At 44.3% G+C, this 27,756-nt stretch overlaps 2 protein-coding genes across 8 annotated transcripts in view; both read right to left on the reverse strand.

Moving 5' to 3' along the window:
- Positions 1-345: 345 nt before the first annotated feature.
- On the reverse strand, positions 346-16,715 carry FAH (fumarylacetoacetate hydrolase). The gene is made up of 14 exons (XM_014886332.2): positions 16,472-16,715; positions 14,366-14,476; positions 13,654-13,775; positions 12,503-12,552; positions 10,971-11,061; positions 10,369-10,466; positions 10,058-10,110; positions 8,607-8,706; positions 7,802-7,932; positions 6,981-7,056; positions 6,378-6,424; positions 5,232-5,333; positions 4,123-4,240; positions 346-559 (listed from the first exon to the last, which is right to left on the reverse strand). The coding sequence occupies exons 1-14, from the start codon at positions 16,661-16,663 to the stop codon at positions 480-482; spliced, it is 1,371 nt and encodes a 456-aa protein (XP_014741818.2). The 5' UTR covers positions 16,664-16,715; the 3' UTR covers positions 346-479.
- Positions 16,716-19,523: 2,808 nt separating this feature from the next.
- Positions 19,524-27,756, reverse strand: part of ZFAND6 (zinc finger AN1-type containing 6) — a 36,506-nt gene continuing 28,273 nt past the window's right edge. For all 7 annotated transcript variants that reach the window (XM_088172596.1, XM_014886322.2, XM_088172597.1 and 4 more), the window contains 3 exons: positions 27,521-27,621; positions 21,110-21,223; positions 19,524-20,516 (listed from right to left, as the gene is read on the reverse strand). In XM_088172596.1, the coding sequence (XP_088028722.1) occupies positions 20,368-20,516; positions 21,110-21,223; positions 27,521-27,621 (364 nt within the window). In that variant the 3' untranslated portion in view covers positions 19,524-20,367. The remainder of the gene's footprint in view (positions 20,517-21,109; positions 21,224-27,520; positions 27,622-27,756) is intronic.

The raw sequence follows: 27,756 nt of genomic DNA on the forward strand, positions 1-27,756 counted from the left end.
CCAAATTGCTTTGTTGCAAATTATTTTAGGTCACAGTCGTGTAACTCTTGCTCAGGAAGGTCTACAAGTTTTAACATCTATATGCAACTCGCCTTCAGGATTTCCCCTCCAGCATATTAACACTGTGGCAGAAAGAAGTCAGCATGGAATCTCAGCTCTTATCATCAGCCTAGTACTCTGAATATTTAAGCTTACTTGAAAGCCTCTTTTTATAATTACAAAAAACCCCATTAATATTGTAGAAGAGTTAAGAATCTTGCTTTCCATTTCAATCATCTTATTCATATTCTGAGAATTTTAAGCTAGCATTGAAATCCTTTTCTAATCACACCAGAGAGCCACATGCACCTGTAAGATATTTATTGATAATTTTAAAAAAGAAAGATTCCAATCACTCATATAAAAACAATAAACTTGAATAAAGCAGAATGACTGGTAGAGGTGGGAGGAGGGTTCCTCCTTGTCACATTACTCCATCCTCATGGATTTGACAGGGCTGGAAGGATTTTTCCTGAGCACTGGCCAAACCCCACACGGAAGCCGTTGCCCTGGCAGTAACCTAGGGACAGAAAACAACACACAGCTTGTTCTGTGAGGACAGCAGGATTTTGCCAGGAATAAAAGTGAATAAAGGCATAAAGAGACCAAAACTAAGTGAAAACATTTCAGATATGCAATGAGGGTTAAAAAAAAAGAGCACCTGGAAGAGTTGAAGTAGCCCAGGAATATGAGAAAAAAAGAAGCACGAACTGTTAAACACAGCAATATGCAAGTTCAGTGAATTGATCAAAGAACAAACAAGATGTGCCAGCAATATTTCTGTTTTCAAACCTAACCTGCAGCACCATCAATCTACCTGGCAAACTGATTCACTGCCTGGCCCAGCCCTGCAATTAATCAGATAAACCTGGATTCTCTTTCTGCAGCATCAGGACTGCTCTTGGGATATCAGGATGCTGACACCAGAAGTGCAGTCATTAAAGCCCCTCCAACAGCAGCACCCACCCTTGCAGAAGCTGTTTCGCTTGCTAAAGTCAAGTGGTTTAGTTCCATGAGAAATTCAGCATCTGACTGCAAGTTCTCATTAATCCTCTGTTACATAAGAGGGTGTGGAGGCTCTGCTGGCTGCTGCAGAGCTCAGGGGGTGTGACAGCATCCTGTGACAGCACACTCGATCCCACAGTGCGACCATGGGATGGCTCCATCCCTCCCTGCTGCTGTGTGGTGGAGGAGGTGACATTGGGACAGGGATGCTGCAGCTCCTCTTGCTGCCACGGGCCAGCCAAGCTGCTCCACAAACAGCAGCCACCAGCCAGGCTGGGCAGGGGACACTGCCAGGGCCTTCTGCCCCATCTGGGAAGTCTGTTCTGGGAAGAACAGCTGAGGAGACCTTACTGTAGCCTTCTGCTACAGCAGCTGATCAAAGGAAGGACAAGAGGCATATGCTGCATTTTAAGGACTGATTTCTAGTTAGAGATGGATTTTACTGATGGAATACATCACCTGCATGTGATTAAAAACAGCTGCCTTCAAGAAGCCAAGAAGGAGCTCAACAGGATAGACCCTAATTCCCACCCTTAGCAAAGATCAGTGGAAAACTCCCCTGAGGAAAATAAAGAGTGGGCTCAGGCTGCAGGGCAGCACAAAGAGAGACCCTGCCAGCTCTAACCCACAGTGCAGCCCTCACAGCCAGGCTGAAATTAAGTTTTCCAAAGACAGTGGTGTCTCTAAGTGCTTGTGTAAAGCCACAGACACCATCCTGGCATCTGTCAGGTAATCCTCATCCTTAAGCAGTAATGGACTAAAGCACTGTAAGGCTCAGCTCAGCTTCCATTTGACTCATTAGGCTTCATTGTCAGCCTTCCTTGGAGCAGCAGCTGATTATTTCAGTCCAGTTTGGTTATCCCTGCTGTCAGGCACAATTTAGAGCAGCACCAAGGAGCAGCACAGTGAACAGTGAGCCCTGTGCTGCCAGCAGCCCTGGCCTGAGCTCTGTGTGTGCCAAGGAGCTACTGAAAGGTTTTTGCATGCAGCTGCCAACACCACCAGGAGCCCTTCCCCTGCCGTGCTCCCTCCCTGAGACACTTCTTGGGAGAAATATATTTCTCTCATTTCTTGCATTAGGTCTCTGAAATAGGTCCCACATGGGGAGTAAGAACACAAAGTTGAAACAGGAAACCAGAAATGATGTGTTGAGCACTTGGCAAGAGCTAATGGCAGCGCCTTGGGAGAGGATGGAATAGCAGCAGCCCTGCCCCAAGGGTGCCTTAAGGCCCTGGACCTGCCATACATCACTAAATAAATAGGAGCAGCTCCCAAATTGTCCCAGCAGACAGCCTCAGCAGCCCCTGGCTCTTTGCAGTGCCCCGGTGGCCACAGCCACACACTGTGCTGGTGTGAAACATTAACATGGCACTGTCCCCCTGCCTTCCCCCTGCTCTGCAGCAACGCCAGCATGCCATCTTTAAAGATTAAACACATTCAGGACTCAAGGTATTTAAGGAATTGACACAGTTTGTCCTGGGCATGAAGAGCATGGACTGGTCCCACCTGTCCTGAGCTGGCTCCCCGTGCCAGCAGCTCCCAAACTGCCAGGTGCTCCTTGCCAACAGGGATATGAGTGTGTAACTCCACAGGGATCTTCATCATCCTCACTGCACCCTAATGCAGGGCTCCTGGCAGAGTTACTGGAGGGACACTGGGGACTCAGGAGGGCAGTGTGGCACTTTGAATTGCTGGAAAAGTGTCCCTGGATATATGGGAGCCTGTAGAGAGCAGTGTCAGATGCCTCCACATTACAGCATGAGCAGTCACTGGGCTGTTGGGAGGCTGAAGGGTGTCAGTGGCACTGGGGACTCCTCAGGTTCAGCACCTATGGCTCTCTCCACATCTCAATCTCCAGTTGTCTCAGCATCTTCCTCTGCCAAACTGGCAGCAGCTCACAGAAACACGATTTTCAAGGGTATTGGATGGGCTCCAGGCAGGCTGTGGCTGCAGCACCACCTAAACCACTATGGAGTCATTACTAGGGGACTGGAATACATACCATAGCATTCCTTTTTTTTTTTTTTTTTTAATCACAGAAAATTCTTGACTTTTCTTTCAAACTGTTTTGTCCAAAATCCTAGGAGTCCTGGTTGGATTGGGCAGGCCCATGTAGGCACACTGAGAGGCAGCTGCCTGAGTGTTTGTCACTCACATTTTCTCTGCCCTCAGTCTTTTCCCATTGCTTGAGCCATTTGTTCCTGTGCAGGTATCTCTGATCACATCAGCAGGATGGAGCTGCTCAGAGCCAGGTGTGGCACTGGCTGGGTCTCAGCTGGTGACAGCAATGCCCCACAGCACATTCCCTAAAATCCCAGTAGGTCACATAGCAAAGACATTGGAGGCTTGAAACAAAAGTTTCTCATGGCTGTTCTTGCCAAATATTTGCCACCCCAAAGCCACAAAGATGAGAGGAAAGGAAAAAATAGATTTGTTTTGCACTAGGCTTTGGGTTAAAAAAAAGTAAGAGTGGGATTTAGATCACAAAACACCGTGGTAGATTTTAATTCATAAAATCCTTAGATTATCAAGATGAAAATTAAACCATGTCTCAGCATGAAACTGCTCTCAAGCAGAGCCCTCTTCAGAGAGGATCTGGTCAGCTGTTCTAGAAGGCTCCATTTTTGGAGCTGTTTCCCATATACTTGATTTGCAACACACTTCATCGAATACACCTAGGTTACAAATGAAATACAATTTGAAAAATAACTTTTTTTAGCATTTGCCAAGCTCTGCTCCACATGCAAACTTGGACTGTGGTGGAAACAATTCATCAACTGCTCCTAGTCCTGGGGTATTTTTACCCATAAAGGCAAACCCACCTCCATCATCTCCTTGGTGCTCACACAGTGGCATAGCAGGAGCATTAAGGACTTAGCAAAGCAAATAATCTAATCTAGAAAGCATTTATGGCAGGGAAATTTCCATCCACCTGCTCTAGCCTCCTCACAGGGAGGATGGGAACAGCTGTGCTTGCATGGCAGGTATGTATAGAATAGCCCAGCTCCACAGCAGGTGCCTGTCCTGCTGGGATCAGCCCATGGAAATGTGTCCTTGCTGCAGTTATCCAGCCTTTACCTGTCAGAATCACTTCATCTCCATCCTGCAGGAATTTCCGAGACTGTCCATTGCCAAGAGGGATTTCTTTTGTTCCATTCCAGGACAGCTCCAGCATGGAGCCAAAGCTCTCTGGCTCCTGCAGCAAGAGTTCATAAACAAATAAACAATTTTTTAGTATCTTTCCTGCTGTTCAGCTTCTTGCTGCTGGGAGCAGACACACAAGTATGTTACCTCTACAGAACAGAGTTTTGCTGTTGATTTAATTTACTGATACATTGGCTCTTTTTCCTGACTTTGCATTTTAATTTCTTGCTGGCTATTAGCAGTGATGCTTACAGATGTTTTCTGGTGTATTTAACATAGTGTTCAACCTGTTCAAGCAGTTTGGGTCTGCCACAGAATGGAAACAAGTGGAGGAGACTTCTACAAATCCAGTGCTTTTATGTAGTCACGTTTCAGATTTTTAATTACATTTTGTTCTTCAGAAGAGCAAAGCTGGTGTTTACGAGTCTTTAATGTCATTCTGCAGTACAATAATCTGAAGATTCAAAAAGCACCTCAGAATTGCTCAAAAGTGAAGTACAGGCATCCCAGCTTGCAAACACCTTACCTGAGGCTGTCTTTGTGACAGCATGTACAGGATTTGTATTTGGTGATTCAGGAAGTGAGAGCTGCCCATAAATCGCAGCCACTGCCCAAATGGCAGCTCAAGGGGAGTAACAGCTTGTGAAGCTGGCTCCAGCTTCACTGGAGAAGTTAAGAGTTGTACCCAGGCACCTTTTACATTCATTTCAGAAATAAAAAGCTGCATTTCACAGAGGGTAAATGGATTGTGGAGATGCTTCCACACGGAAGTTAATTTGCTTCTGTTGTTAAATAGTTCTTAGGGAAAGAAGTACAGGGGAGATCAAAACCCCAAAACTGAACAACATAAAAAACCAGCCAAACAAAAACCTGAACCAAACCACTTCTCAGTGTGAATTTGGGGCTACCAAAGCAGCACCCAGAGTGCCTGGGAAAGAACTGCAGATTGTTTCGTGGTCTCAGATGAGGAAGGGCTTAGCCCCAAGCCCTGCCCTGTTGGTTTTGAGCTGCTGACCAGTGACTCTCATTGTTCCAACACTTACAGGTCCACTGATGGTGCCAGAGGCCAGGAGGTCTCCAGGTCTGAGGTTGCAGCCATTGATGGAATGATGAGCCAGCTGCTGTTTCATGGTCCAGTACATGTGCTGGAGGAAGGAGGAAGAGGGGCTAAAGCAAGGCAGCAGCAAAGGACATTCTCTGGTGGGCCATTAGGCTGTGCAGAATGGAGTCATGTGCCCTGGCCTATGGCACTCATAAAACCCACTCTTTAACATGCAGTTGAGTCCCTCAAAATTTTTCTTATTCCAGCTGGATGTAATTTTTCCTTTTCTTCCTCTCTAAGACCAGTAGTGCTGACCCAGGCTCCATGATTACACTGAGTATTTTAACAGCCTTGTAGAAAAATCTACTTATTACTGATTTGCTGACTACTGATTTACTGATTAAGGTAATTACTATGCAAAGAGCCAAATGTGAATATGAAATTGATTGAGAATTGCTGCAGCTGGCACATAAATCTCCTGGCTTCAATCAGTGGGTGGAGGCAGAGCCACCACACTGCCCACAGAGGGGATGGGGCAGACCCAGGCTGGCAGCAGTGAGGGGCATCTAAATCAGAGCTGTGACTGCAGAGCTGCACTGCAAGAGGCAGTTCCCCCTTCCTGTAGTTCTCTGTCCTCACAGCTCCCTGCCAAATGGGCACAGAGCTAAGGATGCTCTGAGCACCCCAAAGCGAGCAGCAGGAAGAGCTGTCCCCCTCACCAAGCATTCAGGTGTTTGCACCTCACAGGGGGGAGCTATCTCTATTTTCCAATGGTGACAAATTCCCCCCTGTGAGGTGGAAACGCCTGAATGTTTTTCATTTTTTGGAAAATTTCCCTCTGTCTCCTATGCAGACACTCAGATCTGATCTTCAGCTGCACTGGGACAGACTGCTGAGGGAAGTGGTGGATTCACCATCCCTGGAAGTGTTCCAAAAGTGTGTGGGTGTGAGGGACATGGCTTAGTCATGGGCTTGGCAGTGCTGGGTTAACATTTGGACTCAATGATCTTGGAGGTCTTTTCCAACCTTAGAGATTCTATGATTCTATTCTATGAGTCTAATGCAAAAAGCAGTGTTTGAAATTGTCTGGGCTAGAGCTGGTGGCATCAGCAAGATTGCAAATAAACAAAAGATACTGGAGTCTTACCTTGAAATTGGATCTGCATATAGTAGTTGGTGAACTCATTCCTTCTCCTGCAGAAAATAAAGGATAAGAGAGAGGCAATTTGTTTGTGTTGGATGAATGATGTTGGAGTCTTTTTATTTTACAGATGAATGGATACTTCTTTTATCACTGTAATCCCTAGAGAGAAACCAGTAATAACATTTTCTATAGCTATGAAGACTGGGATTTCATAGGAAACAAGTGTGTGGATTGCACTGGAGTAGCATCAAGCTGCCCATTTCCTGCTCTCTGCTCTCCTATGGGATAAACACCTGGACCTAGTGGTCAGCAGGGCCATAAGGTGGGGCCTGAGCTCATCTGGATCCCACACAAATCTGCTCATTCCACACCCAGTGACCCCTGCCTATGCAAGGAGACCCCTCAGGGACCCTCCTCAAGGGAAGCAGGGGGGCATTCCCTACCTGGCACATTGCTGCACAGCCAGCAGGGAGCAGGAGGAGCTCTGCCTCTTTCTCTGACAGAGGCAATCTGGGCAAAGTGGGAAAAGAAGGAGCCCAGAGCAAAGTGTCTGAAAGTTGTGGTGGTGCCACAACATTTAATTGGCAATTTTCAGCTTTGCCATACCTTTAATAGCAACAAAGAGCTTGATGTCAAAAGTGTAGGGCTCTTTATCCTGAAGGTAGGGCAGCGGTTTAGGATCCTAAAAGCACATAAAACACATCATAGTCTAAACAAAAAGAGATTTAAAAACCCACAAGATATTCCAGTGAGTATTGGTATACCCAGCCTGTGCTGCACAACCCATTCACTTCACCATTCTTACTGCTCAGATTATTGCTTTGCTTGGTCTCATGCACACACTTTTAAAGATCTTTCTGTACAGACATGATATCCATATAATCCAATTCCTTTCTCTTCTCAAGGCATGGCAAAAGCCATGCCCATCATTTCAGCATGGATGTTACCAGCACAAACAGAATGCCAGCACACTTTTGCTCTGTGCCTGCACAGAGAAGATGGTGAGCTCTCTGCAAGACTCTCTTATCTTTTCCAGTTCTAACCACCTACATAATATAGACAACTGGAAATGCTTGAACAAAGTGTTCTGGCTTTACTCCACCCTCTCCCCACCACTTACTGGATGCTAAGTGCTACCAAAGACTCAGAAGAAGCTCTCATTTGTTTATTTTCCAAGTGTTTTAAAGATGATTATTCTGCCCTGCTCAAGCAGGATGAGAGAACAACATGTGCCAGGGTCAGTGACATCAATCAACACTTGAACTCAAAGGGCCCTGGCTGCCTTCATCTGCTCAGAAGCAGAATCACAACAGTAAATTCCCTGGAGACAATCCTTGGCATGGATGCAGCTCAGTGATTTCTACTCTGCTCTGCTGACACTTTTCTAGCACTGCTTTTCCTTTATTTCAACCTTTTGTCTTGCTGACCTGGACAGGGTTTGGCAACACAAATGGCATGAGAGCTTCCATGGTGACAACCCATGGAGAGATGGTTGTGCCAAGGCTTTTGCTCAGGAAAGGACCCAGAGGAACATATTCCCACTTCTGGATGTCACGGGCTGGGAAGAGAACATTCAAAGCAATGCAGTTAAACATACCCTAGGAATTGCACATCCATCAGACCTATGAAAGAGTAGCATGAATTGAAATTGCTATCCTCAGCCTTTCCTAGCTGTTGTGCCCAAATCCTGATTTAAATCCATCCATTTTCAACCTAATGTTCTTAGATCAGTTAGATTAGGATGATAAATCAGCAATAAATAAAACAAACCCCTATATAACCATATAATATAAGTATTTTTACCCTCACTAATTATTTCTTTTCTACCCAGCTAACAGTCTTTGCCAGCCATGGGGAGAATTTCAACAAGTTAAATCTTTGCAGAGACTGAGGGATTTGTGATTGCCAAATCCTTTTCCTGACACTGAAATCAATCACCATCCTTGGTATCACCACTTCTATGACTCCTCCATCCCTACCCAGAAGAAACTAGACTGATATTAGCTCTTTCATAAGTAAATAAATCTTCATTAGGCAGCAATTTCTGGTTCTACTAATTGGTCAAAGATGGATTGATACAGATGCTGAAAAATACAGGCAAGACTTAATTTCTTCCCTTTCAGTGGTTTCAGTGATCAGCATTCTATATTAAAATATGTTCTTTATTCCTCTCTAGGGTTTCCCGTGGTGCTGGCACCCCCTCTCCAGGCAGATTCCCACAGCACCAGTTACCACTCCAGTCGTTCATCAGGACCATCCCAAAAATGTGCTCCTGGGCTCTGCTGATGGGAATGGGCTCCCCAAACTTGTTTCCAGGACCTACAAAGAATGCCTGAAATCGAAAAGCAACATGTTGATCATGTTTTTGAAGTTAAAAATCTTTACTGCCCAGAGAGTTACAGACAGCAGCAGCAGAGGCTGGACAGGATGAGTTTTGCACCATTTCCCATACACATCTGGACAAAACCCATGGCCCACTCCCCTTTTCTTCCCCTCCATGAATGAATTACTTAAGAGCTCTGTGTTGCTAGGAGACAATCATTAAACAAGGGCACGATGTTGTCCAAAGGCAGGAGGAAAAATGTTCCCTCCTAATTACAGTCGGGATGCAGAACAGGTTTGCCCACTGAAGGGGCTGTTTGCTGCAGACAGAGAACAGAAGGAGTTTAAAATCATCCAAGGGAGGATACTGAACGTGACTGGAGCCGGGTGAGACAGTGGGGAAGAACAGGCAGGTGGAGAAATGTACCCACTCAGTAAAGCAGGCCATGAACTGGTGCCTGCACTCATTCCCTTAGGAATCCACAGCCTGCACATGCAGAGGATTTTCTAGGGAATCTCAGCTATCTCTTTCTGTCTACAATATGGAAGTTTTTCCTTCTGTCCTGAGTAGAACTCAGGCTGGAAAGCAGAGCTTTGGCAGCACCACAGGAACCTCACCTTATGGGACTGCATCTCCCCTTACAGCACTGATTGGCAAAGCACATGGCATTAAAGACTTTCCCTACATTTTTATAACCATTTCCATCAATACTACACTTCTTACACCACTTTTTTTTTTTAAGGGAAAAAATTGGGAATAAAACATACAAAAAATTATATAGGCCATTAAAATGATATAAATCTTAATACAATCCTGCTAAACTCTCCCTCCTAGACCACACTAAGCCACAGTATGATGTGCCTTCCCACCATGTTTTTTTACAACACCCACAGCACAGGTTTTAACCTTCCAGGCAGGAGAATGCCACTGCCAAGAACTCAGGGCTTCCTCTGCTCTAGCACGAGGTGCAGACAGCCTGAATTTCCCAAACCCCAGCGTCCATTGACAGATCCTGGCTGCAGTGCAGGGTAAGTGCTGACCAGGAAACAGGCTGTGGTGGCTGATGGAAAGAATTCTGCTGCCTGGCTGCACCACTGGTGCTCAGCTTTGGCCAGGTGAGCTTTTCCCATCCTGAGAGCTGTATGAACAAACCTCCCAATGAGCTAAGGCACCCTGCTCCTCATCCAAAGCAAAGGTTTGTTCCACAGAAATCTTTATTGCCTGCAGCACAGACAGCTCAGAGGGGAACATAGGAATGGATTTTATGGGACATTCACTTTAGAAGAAGCTAAACCCACCCTTTCTTCCCTGTTTCTATTTAAATATTTCTCAAGTCACAAGGTAAAAAAAAACCTCTCACCATTTCTAACTCGATATCCAGACGTTTACAAGCACCAAACACTGGAGGTTTATCTGTGAGCAGAAAAAAAGAATATTTTATTCTCCCATCAGGGAGGCAGGTAGGAAAATAGAAGTAATGGTCAGAAGAAACAGCAGCTGGTGCTGCCTGGCATGGAACAGAAGATGGACTTAAACCAGGGCTTTCTCTTGCCCTGACCCCAGGCTGGGTTTTAGGCAAGGCACCCTTCCACCCCACTACTCTATGATGTGGAGTAAAATTAAAGATTAAAAGGAATGAGAATCCACATTAAAATCCTCCCAGAGACTCACCGTTGTCAGGTTTTGTCTGTCCCACAGGTCTCCGGATGGGCGTCCCAGACACCACAACAGAGGATGCCCGGCCGTGATAACCCACAGGTAGGTGCAGCCTTGAGAAAGAGACCACAGTGCCTGTCAGGGTGTGCCAGAGCAGATTTTGGGGTGGAAGCACCACGGGAGTGCAAGGTACAGGGAGAAGGAGCTCTGTAAACATGGACACAGACTTCAGCACTTTATTCTGATATAAGGATGGAAGTGCAAAATAATCCAGAGCCATGCTGCAGTCTTAATGCACTTCTGTGCCACTGCTCCAATTAATTCCTTGGATCTTAAATTCTGCTTTCTTGTCACTCAGCAAAACCCAGTTTTTTTAGGTATATTTGTCTTTGAACTGGGGGTTGCACAGTAACTGGTGTGGCCACTGCAATGAAGGGCAGGGCAGATTCAGCTGAGGCTGGTTCTGGTATTGAACTCTGGACAACACTGATTCTCATCTGCTATGAACTGAAACCAGTGTGATCCTGAAAAACTACTCAGACCTTTAAAACATCATGTGTATGTGCAGAAAAGCCTGCAAAATAATGCTGCACTAGAGAATAATCCAAGCCACCCACCAGTTTGGCATCAGAGCGTTCTCCTTCCCCCTGAACATGATCCCAACGTTTGTGGCATGCTGGCGTGAAGAATAGAAGTCAGTGTAATCTCCTGCACGAGGAAAAAAGCCACAACATAGGGATCAGTGGCAGCAAAGTCCCTCATCTGCGGGGGCTAAAGCACATCATATGCTGCTGGCAATGAAAAGAGCAGGAAAGGAGACAGCAAGAGCTCGGGGGATGTCATTAATAGCATAAAGAGGTGATTAACAGTTCACCTATAAATTATGCAGAGGAAAATGGTTTGGTTTTGGTGTTTTTGGTTTTTTTTTTTAAGTCTCCGGTAGAGAAGAGGAGGGAAAACGCAGGACATAAAGCAGCAGCCCCTTTTGCAGAGAAGGCAATTCCTGCTTTTCCTCCAGCCGGCGGTACCCGGCAGGGACTCGGGCGATGCTCAGGACATTTGCTGCCCTCTGCTGCCATCCCTGCAAACAGCTCCCACCCTCCGATCCACGAGGGCAGAACACGAACTGGAGGCTGTATTGGCATGCTGTAAGTTAGTGAGCTCAGTAAGGAATCCAGCAGCTCCGGGAGGATCCAGCAGTGTTATCCCCTGCAGTTCCAGCCACTCAGGAACCGCACAGGACAGAGCTGCTGTGGGATCCCAAGTGCCTTCCTTGTGTCCGAGTGATCCAGCTCGGTCACACCAGGGCAGTGCTCTGCTCCCAGTGCTCACGGGAGCCAGGAGCCAGCAATCTTCTGACAGGATATGTTCAACCTGAAACTGTTTTCAGGAAGGTATCACACCGATGGGAACTCCTCGTGGCTCCTCTGGGACAGGCTAGACTTTGTCCCAAACCAGGGCTGTGCCACATGGAAGGCAAAATCCAACTCAGAATAGAGCTTGGATGGAAAATCCAAGGGGATTCACATCCCTGATCCTGTGAAGGTCCTGCCCTCAAGTGACTCCGATCAAGTTGGTTTAGGTCCAAATACAGACTCCTGCTAAAAAACAGGAAATGCTTATGTATGTATAAGGATGTAGTAATCCCAAAGCAGTCCGTGGCCTCATGACAGTGGAGGCAAGATCCGGAATGCAGAGTAATGGTTTGGGAGTGGAAACTCCCACCTGTTCATGAGGCTGTGCTGGAGTATCTGCCTTGGAAACTTTGCAACACCTGAATTATTTTCCAACTGCAAAAGGGGAAATTGTTGGAAACTGAACAAGTGTTTCTTTCCTGGCTCTAAGTCACAAAGGCCTTTGGTGATGGCAATCTGATGGCAGGAGTTATGTACCATCAGACATCCCTGATTTAGTGGAAATGGCATCCAGGAGTGTTCTGGCTGCTCTTGAGCTTCCCCAGGCTTTTATTCTTGTGCCACAGACAGCACCTACCTTTCATTATGTGCAGTAATCTACTTCTGGCTGCTGCAAACCCCATTCCCTGTCACAGCTATGATGTGTCTGTCTGAGCAAGCTGGAAATAGAGCAGCTGCTCTGTGTGGGAGCAAAGGGCAGTGCTTTGAGGAGCCCTTGGCTGCAGGGGACTCACCGATGTGGGCAGGCAGGTGCATCGTCGCAGAAGCTTGAGGTACAAATGCTCTGAAATGAAAAATTATTCCTTCAGATCTCGGAAAGCTTGCAGCTCCCACCCATTAGAAGCATGGAAGAGGCTGACCTGTTCTCCCAGCTCCTTCCTTAATTTAGTTTGCAAAGCCTTGCAGAAAAAAACCCTGGCAGAAAAGCTGGTGACTGCACAGGCTGCTGGCTGCTGTTACTGGGATGGCCACATCAAAAGGAGCAGCTGCCAGTGTGTGAGTGGGGAGGGGACATCCCTGGGGCTGGCTGCATTCCCAAGGGGTTCAGAGAAACCCCCAGTGCCCACAGCCAGGACACCACTGCCTCTGCTGGGTGGGAAGGACGAGTTCATGGCATGTGGCTCTTGCGGTGTCTGATTTGACCTGCTGGCCCTGTTCAGGGAAGATCCATGTGGCAAGCAGAAGTTCAACCCCTCTCCTGCTCACGAGAGCCTAAATCCTCCCAGTGCTCCCGGCAGGACAGGCAGGAACAGCTCCTGCTCACTGCCAGGGCTTTAAACACTTGTGGTGTTTAAAGCGTCACTGTGGCCAAATGATAGGTGTGGGATAAATGAACACAGAACAGAGCACAGTCCTCCCCTCCTGCCCCTACACCACAGCCCCAAATCTGAAGCCAATTTGTGACCACACAGTTTTAGCAAAGTCTAAAGCGTGGTTACTGAGGACAAACTGGGGCGGTGTCTGTCAGGTGTGACAGGCAGGGAGGGAGGCACTGGGGGAGCTGGGAACCTTTGGAGCTGTGTCTCCATGGAAGGCCACGGTGTTGGGCTTGTGGTCAGAGGACCAGACCAGCCCAGCCCACGCCTGTCCAGGCAGCCCCACTCAGCCCCCACAGAGACACACAGGGCTGGGCACACCCCAGGGCAGAGCTCGCTGCTCCCAGGTGCAGGGTGACACCCTGGATCTGTGGGCATCACAGGATCAATCAGAGATTAATCTTTATGTAATTAAGAGAAGGAAGCACTCGATGTGCACAAACCCCAGTTAATTCCCATGTAGGAGGCAGGTGGCCACGTCAGACAGTTGGTTTTGGTGTCCTGTCACTCAGGTGGCACAGGGCACAGCTGACACCTCACTGTGCCTGCAGCCCTCCCTGCTCCCTCACCTTCTCCGCAGCTCCGTGTTGTCCCTCAGGGTGGGCTCTCCAGACGACAGCAGCTTTTGGAGGAAAGCCCTGGCCTCGGTCCACGCTGGCCAGCCCAGCGCCATGAAGGCATTCAGGGTGGGCTGACAGTCACACAGAAGGGGAGGCAAAGAAAAAAACACATTTTGCTTATCCTTCACATGCAGGACGATGTCCCACACTCTCAGCCAGGTGTTGGGTGCCCGTGGCCGGGGTTATGTGGCCATGGCTGCCCACACCCCCATCCACACCCCACAAGTCCCCTGCAAAAGCACCTGCTGCATGTTTGCATCACCCCATCCTAACACACCACTGCAGGCCCTGGGGGCTTTGATATCTTAACCAGCTGTAGACAGAGGTGATTTGTATTTACCTTTATCCTTAACACAACTTCCCTGTCATTAATATCCCGTCCAGGGAGTGTTGAAGGCACAAGCAGGAGTGAATTAACATTTAGGCTTGGTGTCAAGACCTGCATTGCCAAAGGCTGATGACACTTTCCTGGAAAATGATCTTTGAACCCCCAATGCCCCTGCCCTCCTTGCTATCACACCTGTGACGGTTTTTGCCCTACCAGAACCCACCTGACAACCTATTTCCAGTTCACATGCATTACCTCACCACAAGTTGCTAAAGTGCCTTATGGACTATCTTTGAAATGCGTGTGGAAATTAAAACAGACTCTGTTAAATACCTGGTCAAAGACGTGCTGGTGTTTGGCAAGAGCTGGTCCATTGAAAAGATGTTTAATGACGCTGAGATCCAAAATCTGGTCTCCAATTGCTACCCCAAGCCTGTGCCGAGGCTGCAAAGCAGCAAGAGGAGGGGGGGGAGAGAAGATGAGTTTATACATTTTCCCAAAAATGCCCCAAAGAGGGCATAGGGGAAGACAGTGACCACAGACAGTTTAACCCATCCAGGACAAAGGTCTGGTACCCCAATGGACCATCAAGAGCCAGTCTGTGTCTGGCTGCTGAAAAACACCAAGCCCTGTGGGCAGAGCATCACTGCAGACTCCTTGCAAACCCTGAGGGATGGAAAGGACCCTCATCCCCATTTTTTGGGGGGAAATGATAGCACAACAAGCAGAGGTGTCTCTCCCTGCCCTCTTTCCCCCAGAAAGAGGCTGACTTGCTCATTAACACCCCTGATTAATGACAAGCATTGCAGAATAAGCCCATACATCTGGAATATACTCTGAAATAGGAAAACACTACTGGTCCTTCTACAAGTGGGGAACAGAAGCATAAAAAAGGCCATGGGCAGGATGGATCCCGTTCCTGTGGGTATGCCATTGGAGCAACAGGAATTTCTGCAGCCCAGCTCCTCCCCAGAGGACTGAGGGTGCTCTGACTGCCCTGGTGATAGCAGGAGGCACATGGTGAGGAGCACATCACGCTCAGGCACAGGATTTCTGTGCCATGTCTGCCCTACATCGCCCATCCTCACACCACACCAGGAGCTCAGGACCTGCAGCCCGGGTCCCTGCTGGATCCTCACTGCAGGAACAGCATCCCACACATGGGGAAATGTGACAGATGCAGCCCAGGAGACAAAGCTCCTGTTCATGCCCTGGGCGCGTGCGGAGCTGGCGGTGACAGCGGGGCAGCAGCACCACGGCAGCTGCACGGGGCAAAAACACACCACAGCCTCCATTATCTGTGTCTTCAGGCAAATAGAGACAAACCATTACAGCCACTCTGAAAAGCAGCTCACCAAAATAGCCATCTTCAGACATCCATGCTATTAAACCTATTTTTCAACCTTTAATTTCCAAGCAAGATTCCAAGTGTGGTAGTAAGTATTTATTCAGCATTCCTACAGAAAAAAACCTAAAGGTCATGTCAGGTTAATTTGTAACTGGGATAGTCAGTCATTGTTTCAGCATGAAATCATTAAAACATTCAGCTACTATCAGAACATTATTCTCCTAAATAATATCCGTAAGTCTTGCCTGTCATTACAAAGGGTTTGAGTGAAGATTTTTTTCCAGAGAACAGTTACTGAGGAAGGCAGAAAAATAATCCAAACTTGCTAGATAACAGCACGCACATCTAGGAATAGATTAAATGCACCATCTCATTTTATCTTTAGAAAATATCACATTAGAAAACACAATCTTCTGCTTCAATTTTTTTTAAACCTACATGGATAACTAGCAGACACCAGGATTTAATCATAAAGTTTCCATAAGCAATGACAAATAAATTCTCCACTTTTTCCTTCTGAGAAGCAGCTCTTGACTTGTTTCCCTTTCTCCAGGAGGACACATCTCTGGAGCTCCATCCCATCAGGGCATTTGGTGCCCTGGTTTAATGCTTTGGCATTAACAACAAAACACCAACAAAACTCCCCAAGAGCAGTAGTTAATGGGACTTCTTAAGAGTGATGGTGTAATTACAGTCACAAAGAAAATGAAAGACTGAGCTAAAAACAAAAAGGTTGAGTGTGAAATGTGCTGTGCCCCTACATAGGGAGTGGAAGGGTCAAACACAGATTTAATGATGTCACAGAAATTATCAAAACCACACGAGAACTACTGTACATATTAGCCATAGTACTTCTCATCACTATTAACACTCCTGACTTATTTTGTGCCGTTTCAGAGAAGCTGCAATCAAAATAACCACACTAAGGAAACAGACAATGCAGCAGCTACAGCTTTGCCAGCAGGTCAGGAAGCCCATGAATGTCTCATGGCTGGGAAGTCTTCCTTTATCCCACATTGCTGGGAAATCCTGCTGTGTCACAGCCTTGGAACAATTACAACAGCTCAAGAACAAAGTTTGCTGTTACTCACCTCCTCCTTCGTGGAGAAAACCCCATAGGGGAGGTTTTGGAGAGGAAAATCCGAATCCTTGTCTACCTGGATGAAAGACATGCTGAACCTCGAGCAGTCCCTGCTTACACACAGCTCCCACCTCCCAGGTGCTACGTGCCTTCCTCGTAGGAAGAGCCTCTCCAGGTGGCGTAACCCAGAGCACAGGAGCATCAAATCCCACCCTCCCTCCTCAGACAAACCAATCGCTGCTCTGTCACCATCCCACCCCTCTGCCTGGTCCCTGGCAGTGGTTAATCAGTGCCAGGGGTTTGCCTGAGTCAGCAGCTGTTCATTGTTGCCAGCCAGGCACTGACCCTGGTGAAATGGGGTCTTCCTGCTCACAGTTACCTTTCCTGGAGGTATTTAAAAGATGTGGCACTTAATTTAGGGATGGAATTGATGTCCTTGGAGGTCTTTTCCAACCTTAACATTTCCAAGATTTTACAAAACCTCACATGAAGCTGAGGCCTTCCTGTAACAGGTAACTCGCTGTGGGTGACGGATGCAGCAGCTCTAGGACCAGAGATAAGTGCCCTGGTTTAACTTTGGAGGAGTCACTCATGCACCAGGCCCCCAGTGAAATGATTATGTCCACACTAATTCTCCCACCACAAGCTCAGCAGCCCTTGGGAAGCTGCACAATTCACACCTGAAACTGCAGCTTTCAGTTTTTAATTTTGCAATGCTGCTGCACTCATTGAGTTCTTCCATTTTCTCCAGATCCACCATCTTAAAACCAGAGACATATGTGCAGCTAACCATAAAGAACAAGGAGGCTGGTGCTTCTGCTCCCAGTCCCAGCTTTCTCCCACCTGCAGGAAAAAATTCACTCATTGTCAGAAGCAGAAACCAATGAGGGAGCATCTTTGAAATTAGAACTAAATAGCAAAGGCCACATCTTTCCAATAAAAACAGAAAGATGCTTGTGATTGCCAAGCCAAAGAATTGGTTTGCTGCTCAATCTTTTTTTTTTTCTTTTTTTTTTTGGCAGGAGTCATCAGAAGAAATGCAGCAAATGGTACAGCCAGAGATTCAGTGCAAGATGATATAACAGCATCATCTGTGACAGCTGCTCACTCATTGAGACACAAGCTCACAAGGTGCTGTTTGAAAAGGGATCTTATTTAAACATCACAATGCCCAGCTTGTGCAAGATTTCTTGTAAAATTTCCCAACTGTTGGAAATGTTTTTAAAACAGTAAAGATGTTTTGTGGACAGATGATAGAATCTGAGCTATAGAACCTTCTTATTCCAAAACTGAAACCAAACCGCATTGAAAACCTGTTCCAATAGTGTTTAATGTGAGAAGACAGATTTACTCAAGCATTTTGTAGTGCTGTGAATGCGCTGGTGTTAAAGTGTTAATCTGCTAACCTCAAGCTGACGACACACAACACACAATGCAGACTGAAGTGCAGATCAACCACCAGGATAACACAGGGCCATTGCCAAAGCAAACAAACATGACACAATTCTCAGGTGTCACAGAAAGGTGGACATCCAGCCTAAATGTACAACAGGACCATCAACTTCTTCAGTATTAACTCTGAGCCCCCTGCACAAGCCAGGCCGAAGGAGATTTATTAGATGGCTTGGAGAAGGACAGGTGTGGAAGCAGAATTCCCCACTATGGTTCTGCTCAGGCGAGGATCCTACTCTGTAATCAAGAACCAGAGGAGCAGTTGCTCCATAACTGGTGGTGGTAAAGGAAGTATGTGAATACTTTTCTTCTTTCAGGCACCAGAAAACACAGACATAATAGGTTTTTCCCCACCTTGTGAAATAAATGGTGTCTTTCTCTCTGCCTGGCCCAGAAGCATCACTGTCAGGTGAAAAGCAGATTGGTCAGGACACATAAGAGAGAGAAAAAGACATGCTTAGGAAAAGGCAGAGACATCAGAAATAGGGAAGAGGGAGGAATCAAAGTGAGAAGGATTAGAGAACAGGGAAGGAGCAGCAAAGAGTAAAGCAAACAGAAACATCCACCAATGGTGACACTGCTGTTCTTCCATGCTCTGTGCTGTGTAAGAGGAAGTTTAGCAAATGCTTTGAGGAAATACAGGATCTCTGACCCGTGATAAGGCAGACCATTACTGAAACTTGCCAGTAAGTTATTTATCCCTTCCTTCCTTTAGTATAAACTCCATGTGCTTTGTAGATTGTGGTTAGGCCATTTCTACAAGCACAAGCTACTTCATTTATTACTCTGTCTTGCAGATTACTTTCTGTAACAACCAGAGAAAGCTCCTTCTGCTGCACAGTTTATATCCTAAATGTAGTGCTTTATCTACTAATTGCCAGCCATAGCTTTTAAAGAGCATTCTGAATTTTACAGGATGGGGCCAGATTTGATTAAAAATTTAATGTTTTAAATAAAGCTGTGCAATCACATTTGTTTCACAAATACTCCAAAGCAGCAGCAAGTCGCCCAGTGAGATTTCAACTGCAGATCAGGACCATCTGGAGAGGAGCTGGTGCTCCTTTATTAGTGTACTGTTAGGTTTGGTGACAAGCAGCACTGGCTGAAGTTTCCATAGCAGTACATAAACCACTTTTAAGTTATGGAGATGACCTGGGTCGAGGCACAGACTTTGATCTTTGAAGAAAGACACTTACTGAGCACCCTCAAAAGACAAGAACAATTCTCCAACAGTGCCATCTGTCATACAGTGGATCCCAAACCCCACAGCACCATTTCCTAGAATCACATACATGACTCCACAGCCTACTCACGGCCAAATCAGTTTTACCTTTGTACTTCAGTTGGGCCAGACCTATTGTCACAATGTCACAAATGCCCCAAGCTCCTGCACATGAGAGATGTGCTGCACAGGAAGCATGGAGAGCTCCCTGGGCAGAGTAAACAGACAAGGTCTGGAAACTGCAGTGTCTCTGGAAATTACAGGTGAAAAGAAATCATCAGAATTCAGCTGGCATTGGGATACATGTGGTAGCTGTGAATAAATACACTCTAAGTAAAGGAACCACTAATGGAAGATCCCCATTAAAACAAAGCAAGAGAAATCCAACTTACATATGCCAGTGACAGCCACAAGGGCTCGGAATTTTTTAAATTTTATTTAATCAAAGTTAAGACGTGGATAAACATAAATACAGCACAGGTACTTCAGATCATTCTTCATATTTGTGTACAGACAAACTGATGGATGTAATCCCAATGAAAACTGCAGTCAATGAAGTGCATACAGCCTTCCCCCCACACACACAAAAACAAACCCCAATTAAAAAAAAAAACAAAAACAACAAAAACCCCCACACAATCTCAGCACACACTCTCATTACAAATGATTCATACATAAATAGGTAGAGGGTGCAAACAAGCTAATATGCGAACATGTATAACCTCTCGTTAATGGGAAAAAAAAAACAGAAGCAGCCATAATGATTAAAATACATTCAGTTACTGATAACTAGTTGTGCCATACAAGGCATTATCAATAAAAAAAAAAGAAATTGTGCTGCAGAGAAAAGCTATATACAACAAGAAAATAAACTGCAAAGTTAACGCATGCATGTTTTATCCTGGAAAAGCACAGCCCTCCAATATTTTCTCCATGTTTGTTATAAAAGCCCTCTGCACTCAACTAAAATTAAAATGATCTTAAAGGATAATACTTGTAAAGTTTACTTAAGTCTTCAGCCACAGAAAACTGCAATGAAAATAATGTTCAGTCATTTTCAAAACAAAAAAAAAAAACGAAAACAAAAAAATCTATTCATCTGATGACATGCATGATTAAAAGGTCTAGGCAAGATACACTGCTCTACGTTCCTGATGACTAAGGAAAAAAGCTCAAGTCAATTTAATCTGCAGATGGTCAGAAGATTTTTGTATTCCAGCAGAAGCAGCAGTTCAGATCTTCTGGATCTTTTCCCCAACAACTACAGGATTCTCTTTTCTTATTTTCTCAGCAGCATCAGCTTTGTAATTGTAAGAGCAACTGTGTACATCTGAGTAACGGTGCATTCCACAGTAAACGTTCCCACACCGACATTCAAACCCTGTGGACAGAAACAGCAGCTTAGACATTTCAACATTCTTAATTACACTGGTTTACTTTAAATCCTGAATGTGTTCACTCACTAGCAATAAATCTCAGTCACCAGTGTCAATCAATCAGCGAAAGAGCCTCTGCTGCAGAAAGCATAAGAATCACAAGTAATACATTTTTAAGTGATTAAAGCAAGCAAGATTTGACTTGACCATTCCTTCTTTTTGCATGACACTCTAGCACAGAACATTCCTAGAGAACTCCTACTCTTTTGATGTTTATGAATCTTCACCCTCCAGAACTCAGCCCTTTCACCAGACCACTGCAAAGCTGGGTAGTGAATGGCAGCAAACTACCATCCAATTCCCTAGCTCAGCAGACTTCCAAAAGGAAGTATTTGGAATTATGAACTTCACTTAAGAAAGGAGGCTGAAAAACAAAATGACACATGAATGACTAATTTAGTAGGAGTCAGCTGAAAGTACCTTTGACTGTTACTTCAAATCAGTATCAAATAACCATGCCCCATTTTCCTTTTAAGATAACATTTCAAAGGGCCAAAGCCTAAACAAGCCTAAGGAAACTGAAATTAGTATTTCTTACCAGTCAGTCCAACCTTCTTCCTGCACATGAAACAACGATTCTTTTTCTGTTTTGGTTTGTCAAGCGACTTGTCCTGTTCTTCAGGTGTAGGCTCTGCATTCTCTGACACTGAAGCTGACATTAAAAATGTTAATAAGAACAGTGGAGAAAAAAAGTCTGTCTCTCCCCTTTTAATTCCTACAATAATCTAAAGCCCATGTTGTACATTTGGCCATTTTGCTGCAGCTTCCATGTCTGATGTCTCTCCACAGCGACTGAAACTCCCTCCTTCTAGACCGTCGATATAATTTAAGAAAACTCACAAAATGCTTGAAAATACCACAAAAACAACCAAAACAATAAACATTAGGTTTAACAGCAAGATTCAGCACTGTCAGATCCAGAAGAAAATCCAACAGCCAAGTGTTTGTCCAATAGTGTTGCTCGCCCAGTTGCTAAAATCTGCTTGCAAGAAGCACTCTATGTAACAGGATCAGTTGAGCCAAACATCCTCTTTCAAATCCTGAATAAACATTGTTTTTGCTGAAGATTGCAACATGGAGGCCACACAAAACACAGTGTTTCAGAACAATCTCTACCACTGGGATGCTGCTGCTCTTGCACACCTGGAAAAAGCCTACACAGGACATAGTCACTACCTGGGGTGAGAAACACCAGATCAAGAGACCCAGACTTTCAGGGTGGAACTACACTGTCCTGGAGCCCAGAAGAAAACAGGTAAAAATCTAATTTTAAATACATTTCTTCTAAGGCATCTTTCAATCTACTTTAGTGTTCTCTCACATCTAAAAGAAATAGGTTACAGGTTGTGTGGGAGAGTATGAACCAAGTAATAGTACTGTTTGCCTGAGTCAGGTAAAAATAGAAGTTGGCTGGTTTTCCTCAAGTATTTGCACATTCCTTACATTACAAAACAGAAATAGAAACAAAAAAGCCCCAACTTCATTTCAAGAAGGGCAAAGAGCCAACCTCTGCCTACCAGACATAGCTAGACCACAGCAGGACAAGTCTCCAGTGAGTAAGATACACAGAAGTTGGGAGTATTTGCAGCAATGAACAAAAGCAAGCTCCAGCTGGGAGGAGTGTGGATGGAAGCAGAGCTAGAACCAGTGCTGTAAGGAAGGGAATACAACAGCAAGCTGAGACATTTGTCAGGGAAAAAGCTGCAGGCATCTCTGTGCAGCTGGACTTTTGTTTTTCAGAGACTGTCAGATGCAGTTCTGTGCTAGCTCTTCACCAGCTGACAGCTCTTCTGCATGACAAATCCAGTGGGGTTTTTCATGTGCTGCTATTCTGATTTTTTTTTTTTTAAAGGAAAGGGCACTCATCACTTTTGCTCTGTATCAAAACACTGTACTAAGCAACATCAATGGATAGCAAGATACCTGATCACCAGCAAAGACTTTGCCTGAGGGGACAGTATATTCCACAGGTTAATCTAGCAAAGATACTATTATACATGGTCTATTAAACCCTTCTATGTCACCATCTATGTTACAAGCAGAGCTTCTCTTTGTCCTGAAATTTGTAACAATTCATAGTTTGCAAAAAAAAAAAAAAAAGTTCAATGGCTTTATACGGCTGTTAAAGGGCACATTTCTAAGTGCACATATCAAAAGGATTGCAAAGTAGGAACCAAAATCAGCAAGGACTAAAAGAGGTGAGATAAGTACCAGAAGGGTAAGACTTACTCAAATGCACTTTTGTAGTTTTACACAACACAGACATTGCAGTGTTTATTAATTCATTAAGACATTCATGCCATGAGCTAACATTCTCCAGCTTGCATTTCCTGTTGCAGCAAAATTCAGTTACCTCAATATAAGTGTCACTAAGAGCCTCTGTAACTATTAGCTAAATTTAGGAGAAACTGTCACTCTTCCCAGCATAACAAGGCTCTCATACACCCTTACTTGCATTTTCTTTGTGCGTATGGCTTTCACATTAAAAAGGTTTAAAAATATTTAAGAGCTGCTGCTCAGTGTAGAACCGAGTGGGAAGGTTCTTCTACTGCACCACAAGTCACTTTGTATCTACTATAGTAACCATAAATTTTAGGTCTCAATTTGCTTTTGAATAGAAGCCAAAGATTTGAACCAAAATTCTCTATGATAATGACAAATATCCCAACCACTTGAGATGACCAAATGCCAGTGTTCTATAAGCTACCTGTGATGACCACATCAGGACAAAGCCAGGTAAGATGCAATACTGCCTAGCTTGGAGCTTGCAGGAAATAGGCTGCAACCACTCCCAACTGCTGGACTTCATCTGGACTCCAGGATGCTGCTGCCTACTTTCCTTGAACCGAGTCCTCACTTCTCCCAGCCTTGCCTGCAGCTGAAGAACAGAAGCCCTGGCAGCACCAGTAGAAGCTGCCAACTAACCAGAAAGGAGTAAGGTATGAACACAGTCATGTATTTCTGGAGCTGACAAGTTGGGCTGGTCACTACAAGTTCCCCGATTGACAGAACATGCTCCTAGCTGACCAAAACAAGCAGAGCCTGGATTTCCTCCTAAAGGCCCAAGCTTTTCCTTTTGCTTTGTTTGTGCTAAGCCCTGCCTGAGCTTCAGTGTGTTCTGACCACAAAAACAGCATCCCCATGACAAAATGCACTCCAACTTCTGCACCCCTGCAGGCACAACACAGCTCTGTGTGTGCAGCAAGACCCCCAGTGCCTCAGCTATTCTCTCTGCATGTTCATTACTGGGCAGAGACTTTAAAAGAAAAAGGTTTCTTATTCCTACAGAAGAGCATGAACAGCCACATTTACTTCTTAAGGGCATTTCACTAGGCCTAGGAAGAAGAACCTCCACACCTCGAGAGGAGTGAAATATGAAGTTAATCCAAAGGAGAATATCACTACATTTAAACTGACATAATCAGCCTGAAAGACACTGTTTCAATATTAGGAAGTGGCAAATTAAGTAAGAGCACACTCACCCACAGAATATAGTTTTATCTTTCTGTTGAGTGTTTCCTCTCTCCCTGGAGCATTCACCCAGTATATCAGGGTATCCTGTATTATTTTATACACTTGTATCACAATCATACTCTACCTCTGAGTCCCTGCTACTATCACAAAAGTGAGAAGCATCCAACAATTCCTTTCCAGTACTGTGTACTGAGCTAACCCTGATAAAGCTCACTGAAGTTGAAGCCATTAGTTCAACTGTATTCACCTTAGGTTCAAGTTACCTCCACATAAAACTCTGTAGCAACCTAATTATTTTAATACCAAGTTTTTTAAACTTAGTTTGAACTTAACTGTTTTACCTCACTAAAATCCAGATATGCACAAATCAGGTGACTTCATTTAGAACAGCTATGTATCTTTTAGACAGTTAATCCAATCTAACTTTGTACTTTGGTTTTTCAAATAATAACCACACCACATGACATGAGTGATGGCATTTTGCAATGCTAGTAGTATATGCTCCTCTCCAACTCACAACAAGCTTGAAAATCACAGAGGCTGTTTTCATTCTCAGAAGTTTTCAGCCTCAGAGGGGCTGAGAGTCCATCCATTAGTTGAATTTATACTTTTAGCCCCATGTTCTTCAGCTGTAGGAGCTCCATAATGTTTCTGGTGGAGTACTCCTGCCTTCCATGACAAGCTTCATTTACCTTTAAAATCCTCCCTGAACTAGATGTGTAAATCCTAACCTGGATGGTTTTAAGTAGTTCACCCCAGGGAAGTGAAGCACCTCTTTACCTGCTTGCAGGCTTGCCTGGAGGTGGCCCTGTTAATCCTCTGGCTAACAAATCAGGAATCCTGACTGGCTAATCCTAACAGGGCCATCATGTTGAGCAAAAGGCACAACAGCCCAGGAGGTACTTAATGTGACTTGGAGAGATGCTCAGAATAGAAGAAAGCTTCTAGAAAAGCTGGACTGTACTTAATGAGCTTCATTTTATGTCATCTTTAATGGTATGTTCATGGTATTTAAGAACATTAAAGTTAAAAAATTTCTATTAGTCCCTATCTTAGAGCATCTGGGCTTTTGCACTGTTCCACAAGCATTATCATACAAACACTAACTGTAAAGTCTACACTTGTTAACATATTCTGGAGTTTTCCTCTATTTCTTCTGCAATGCATTAAGTCCAACAAAGACAAATCTGAACTGCTCTTTGGGAATTTTACCCCTTGGTAGTTTTAGCTTGACTGCAAACAGCAAGGACTGTGTTCCACATAGCTCAAGTCTCATTTATCTGTCTGCTTTAGAAAAGTAATAATAGTAATCTAAGAAAGCTTAATTATTCACCCAGTCTTTCATTCAATGCTGTTGTAGCCTGGTAATTTTTGTTAAATGGCAAGTTAAGGGGACCTCAGCTGAACACAATACATTAACTTACAGCAGCAGCACAGAACAATTCTCCTCAGAACAGACATTCCCACAAGGCAAGATTTTAACAAAATAAATACTGACATTATTTCTCCTGTTCCCCTACATCAACAGAAGTACTATTAGACACACTTTTCTCTGGGACCAACTAGGGCATGGCTGTGACCTTATTTATCTTTCTCTAAATGTTAGAAATTTAGGCAATACTAAAAAAACTCACTTGGATTCACATGCTTGTCAGCAACCTAAAATTCAAATTCCAAAGAAAAAGAAACGTCAGGATGCACAGCAGTGACAGCAATTCAATGAAATCCCTCTCAGCATCAATTCTAAGCTGCTTTCCTTCCAAACTTACATTTTCAAACCAAAATGCTTTAAAACTGGAAACACAACATTTCCTATGATTTTCAGTTAAGGGACAACACAGAAGGAACTCTTAAGGAAACAAGGCTGGTCCTCCCAGAGAGTTATAAATAGGGATGGTAATTTAGAACTGCAACTACAGGCTGGTGATGTTCTTAGTTTAGAAAAGAGGGCACAAAGAAAAGGACAGAGGACACAGCTGAGTAATCTAAATACCTGATATACTTTGACCCTTGAAACACAAATTGTAAAATGCAGATACATCCCTAAATTCAAAGCTTCTGGTTGAGAAACCTCTTATCTTCTCATAAGGAGAATGAGCTTGAGAGGTGGAGAATTAGAAGCAGCACAAATTTATCCAAATGAGTAAGAAGAGAGACATGCCTCTGAAAACTTGCTGGGAGAAGTCTTTTCACAGGCCTAAGTCACCTCACAGTGCAAGGGTCAATAAAGTGAAGTACTCCCTCTGCCTGCCAGTGAAAAGCCAGTAGATGCATTGTCAAAACTGAGACAGGGCTCTCAGCTGCAGAGCACAAATTTCCTAACAGGCATTAGAGAGTATCTCTAGAATGTGTCTTTTCAAGAGTAAACATGTTTCTAATAAGTGACACAAAGGTTAGTAAGAGTGGTAAAAAAAAATTGAATAAAAAGCTTTTCTTCCAAATTTATGTAACCAAGGAGATGGCCTTATTCAGCACAGTAGCTGATTAATGATTCTTATATTCCATCCTACAGAAAGGGACAGGTCAGGTTTAGAAGAGTATCTGACAAGCAAAACTTTGATACCAGAGATACAGTCAAAGAACTAATATTTAGAATGTTTAAGTGGAATTACAAGTTGTATCTGTAAAAAACTCACACTTCTATGTTTAGACTAGTCCACAGAAAAATAATCCTCCCCACTAAAACCTAAACTGTCTGAGCAGAAGGCAGAATACTTACTGACTTACCTTTAAATACCTTTTATAATGCCTATAAGTTATCAGTCTGAGCACTTTTTTATACCATCTAGCACTTTTGCAAGTCCTAAGAAATACTATTAAATTTTTTTTAGTCTTAAGCTTTGAAAGTCTGCACATAGAAAACAAGAAAAAAAAAAGTGAAAAGAAACTTGACATTGTAGCAGCAAGAAGGATTTTAGGCCAATATAGTAAACCCACTTAGCCATTTTCCTTCAAGCACACATAGCCTGTGGTTTGGTAATTTTGATAAAGTAAATTTCAGTAGTGCAAAATCTTACACCACTACAGCTCAAAGGTGAAAGGTTCTTTTATAGGCGTTTCCTGTTTATAGAAGGTAGTGACCCTATTCTTGCATTGGCTGTGTCATTGCCTCGATCACAAATACGCTCATAAACCTCTGATATGTGCTGCAAACGGTTACTCTGAGAAGTAAACAGATACTCAAAACTCTACTTAGATGTAATAGCCATGGCATAAAGACAGTACAGGATGTTGATTTATGATGTGTATTTCCAACACCAATTAACTTGTTTATGGCAGACACTGACATCAATTAAACAAACTTTCAGTTTCACTTGCTCTTTAAGAAAATAAGCTTTATCCTTATTTTGCTTTCTGATTTCACAGAATATTTTTGTTTGAGAATCAGCCATGTCTTGAACAGGAGTGTATTAAAAATAGTCAAAGTTTAAAAAGCACTATTCAGGAGTTCTATCCCTGAAAACTAGGCACCAACCTTGCAATTCTTCTGTCTCAGGTACTGTTTTGTCCACAGCCGTACTATCCGCTTGGGATGATGCTACAGATTCTGTTAAAAGTGACTGACTTGACACAGGGCTGCAGGGCAAAAGAAGAAAGTTATGATTTTTATGATGCATTTCCACATTCTTTTCCTGTAAGAGGTACATTAGGGCACTTCTTGATGAAAAGGTATCCCAGAACTTTTCACTCTGAAGTCGTTTCTGTAACCAC

Source organism: Sturnus vulgaris, chromosome 13, assembly GCF_052056855.1.
Source record: "Sturnus vulgaris isolate bStuVul1 chromosome 13, bStuVul1.hap1, whole genome shotgun sequence".
Lineage (NCBI taxonomy): Eukaryota > Metazoa > Chordata > Aves > Passeriformes > Sturnidae > Sturnus > Sturnus vulgaris.